This window comes from Myotis davidii, unplaced genomic scaffold (assembly GCF_000327345.1).
Source record: "Myotis davidii unplaced genomic scaffold, ASM32734v1 scaffold209, whole genome shotgun sequence".
Taxonomy (NCBI): domain Eukaryota; kingdom Metazoa; phylum Chordata; class Mammalia; order Chiroptera; family Vespertilionidae; genus Myotis; species Myotis davidii.
In genome coordinates this window covers 1,025,718-1,029,327 of record NW_006300047.1, presented here as the reverse complement: position 1 = coordinate 1,029,327, position 3,610 = coordinate 1,025,718, and the positions used below count along the sequence as shown (strand labels likewise).

Genomic DNA, 3,610 nt, shown 5'->3' with positions numbered 1-3,610 from the left:
TATATATAGTTTTTAAACTAAGCCTTTTAAAAATAATCTTTGGGGACCAAGTAATGCAACTTAAACTGGTCCTTTACCATTAAGTGTTAGAGACGTTGTCATAAATTTTTTGCACATGATGCATCTTAGAGGAAAAGATAGTCCCCTCCCCTTTTTTGTAAATTGAAATGACCCACTTTGATCTTTCCTTTGGTCAGATCAAACCGGGCGCTGATCAACGTCTGGATCCCATCCGTGTTTCTCCGGGGCAAAGCAGCGAACGCATTCCATGTGTATCAGGTAAGCGCCTGGCTGCCAGGTAGGCAGTGCTTGGGGAGAGCTGACTCGTTTGTTGCTCTGGTCTCGGCCTCCTGGCAGTAGTGTGCTGTGCTGTTCTTTGCTGTGCTGTCCTCAGAGGCCACAGCCGCAGACATCGCACTCAGTGGCCAGCTCCTGAGGAACTGGTCCTCCGTCCAGGAGGGGGCCAGGTGGCTTCTCACACAGTTAGCCTCTCAGTATGGCCGTGGGCCCTCGGCTCTGACAGTGTGAGTGAAGGGGCGTCTGTGGCTTCTGTGGGAACTGAGGAGGCCAGGCGTGGCTCTGGCCTCAGGAGCACCTGTCCTGTGTCCGGAAATCTGCCCCCACCCCCGGGTCCTCTAATGAGGCCCTTTTCAGACTGCTCTCTGAGGGATGATGAGATGGCTCCCAGCAGCACCGACCCTGGCCTCAGGGTGGTCTCAGCCACGTCCCCAGCATTTCTCGTGGGTCTGTCTTGTATCTCAAACCATCCCTTCACCTTGGGTTTGGGTGATTAGCTTCTGTGATTGGCCAGGTTTGGATCATGTGACCACTGCTGGCACTGGGGCTAGAGTAGATAATGTGTCTGAGAGGGGGAGACATGGCTCCCACATGTAAACCTGGGTACTCTTTCCAAAGAAGGGGCAACAGGTGATAGACAAAAACTATAGTCTCCTCCTCTCTCTCCTTGGGGTAGAGCCGGCCACCCACTGGCTCAGAGTTGAGTGTCTGGGACCCTAGAACTTTTGTCTGTTTTGGAGGTAATTTTGCCTCAACAACTGGGACCCCAGTTTTCCACCTTTTCTCTGATTTTCTGATGCCTCTTCCAGCTCTGCCTCCTTATCCTCTCTGTCTCTCTCTGTCTCGCTGGCTACCAATGTCCAGCCGTCAGTGTTCACCTATCCTGGGACTGTTTTGTTCTCAGCTCCTACTTGTAGCTGCTTCCGGTTCTGTGGCTTCTGGCATCACAACAATGTTTACTGAGTTTTGTTTTTATTCCCCTGAGCTCTGTGAAAAGCCTTGAATTTTGTTGCCATTTTTCTTGGTGGGGGATTGACCCATTGAAGAAGTCATCTCAGATATTAGGATATTTCCTCCAAAGTCTGAGACGGTGAAAAAAAATGACATTGAACTTGAAAATAAAACTCTGGCTTTAATTTTGTGGCCTTCAGTAAACCTAAGCTTTCCTCTCTGTGAAATGCAAATAGTAACACTCCTTGGAACGCTCTTACCCGCATTAGGATTACATGGCGCAGTGGACATGTAGTTTCTCTCTGGTCTTCAGACATGATTGTGTTTGGGCTCCGGGGCAGGTCTGGTGGTGGACATGCGGCACAGAGGCGGGAGCATGAGCAGGGCACACAGGTCTCACCTAAAACCTCAGGGACCGATGATTTCTCAAGGACACTCGCACCCAAGAGTCATTTGCTCCCCATTTAGCTGGGCAGCACTAGCACTCAAAGTGTCAGAGAAGCTGGGTGTCCACGTTGCTCTCAGTTCTGACTTAATAAGGGGATTAGATAGGACAGATTTCTGAATATCTTCTCTTTCTCTTTGTATCTCAAACCCCAATAAACACTCCCTTCAAGTTCTGCTTGCAAGTGGTGGTCATCAGAAAGCCGGGTATGAAGATGAAGAGTGAAGCAAAAGCTTTTATTCTGAGCGAAATGAAAACATGACATCCCCGGAGAGTTGTCCTTGACCTTTCATTCTTTCCCCCAGCTCACCCCAAGAAGCAACAGGGCAGGTTTCAGCTTCTGAAAGTCAGTTATGAAATGAGAGGAACCCAGCAGATATGCCGTTGCCTGGGAGATTGTTACCACAGCGGTCACAGTGGCAGTCCAGCCTCCCTCTCCCTGTGCACTGTTGTGAGAGCTTCCCAGGGTCCAGCCAGTGCAGGGGAGGGGGATGCGGCCTAGAGTTCATCCAGCCGCCACCTGGCAACTCCCAGCACCTGGGCAGCTGCAGCCCTGACCGTGGGCTCAGAAACCTCTCTTGCTGTTGGACCGGGGGAAGCAGCACCTCTTGAATGCAATTGTTTTCTCCTTTTAGCTGATGATGCTTCTCCTTGGTACCTCAAGAGCAAAAGCTGAGCCAAATGTGACTCCGGACCTCCTCCTACAGCGATAATAGTAACATGTCTAAGAAGCAGCAGCTGCTGCCTCTCACTGGTCGGTGTGAGTTACATACAATAAATAGCTCACTCAGTCCTCACACAACCCTCATCCCCATTTTATGGATGGGAAAACAAAGGCACAGAGAAGCATCTCATCCTATAACATGTTTTCAGTCCAAATAGCATTTTCTGACAAGATATCAGTTTGCAGATTCTGTGAATGAGGGCAGTTGGAGTCTAGCTCTTTAAGAATCCAAGAAAGAGATGGGGCAGTTGCTTCATTCTGAAGGGCCAGGCCCAACCTGGCCAGGATCCTGCATCCCTGAGACGGTGGGCCAGGGGCACACCTGGGGCCAAGCCAGGAGCTTTCTGTAGGACGGCCCCGGGTCCCCTGCAGACACATTGCCACCGAAGCTCTGCCAATCCCTGCGCCGCCCTGGAAGGACTCAGGGACGTGCCCCGAGAGCCTCTTGTTTGAGCGATGGCAGGAGACTGCCCAGGATCTGCCTGGGCACTTGGGAAATGCACTGGTAAGTACCGGAGGAATATGATCTGTAGGAGCAGCTCTGAGTCAGACTTGGCAAGAAGTGCTGTCCCTTTGCAGGACCGCAGGCCAGGTATTTACAGAGGTCTGTGCCTCTGAATACAGGCCCCGTGCTCCTCGCTGTGATCCGGGGTGGGCCGAGGTATGTTCTGTCCCTAAAAGTAGTAAATGGCAGCACTTGACCAATTTTCAGAACAAGTAAAACTGACACCCAGAACTTTCTAATTCAAGTTTTCATCCACAAACATTTCCTACACTTCTAGCCCCTGCTAGTGCTTGACTGCTGGCAGCCACTAGCCAGAGAGAAAATGATTAAGCAGCAACAAATAAAGTGTCAGGAACAAGACTCAGTCTATTAACTGGTCTTGCTTATTTCGTTCTCGCTTCCTCTGTGCAAACACAGATGTGCTTCTAGGTTTGATTCTCCATCACTTCCATCTGATATAGTTACATCTGTATTAATCAACTAATTCCTGGTTTCTACCTTTGTAATTGATGTTATTCCCCGACTGCCCTGACTTCAAACAGGTCTGAGGTCCACTGTGTTCGTGTCCTACTGCAGTGTTTACAAAGGCCGCTAGACCTTAAAGCAACCTGCCTGTTTTTTTCTTTAAGCAAACATCACAGCCACTAAGTTGGCCTGAGCCCTTGGGTCTTTCCCTTTGAGAAGAGCC

The 3,610-nt window shown here is 50.1% G+C and overlaps 1 protein-coding gene across 1 annotated transcript in view; it reads left to right on the top strand.

The window, feature by feature from the left end:
• The window catches only part of LOC102763755 (sorting nexin-29), a 440,536-nt gene that overhangs the window by 310,255 nt on the left and 126,671 nt on the right, over positions 1–3,610 (top strand). The window contains exon 20 of the mRNA XM_015572131.1: positions 198–279. Coding sequence (XP_015427617.1) covers positions 198–279 — 82 coding nt within the window. The remainder of the gene's footprint in view (positions 1–197; positions 280–3,610) is intronic.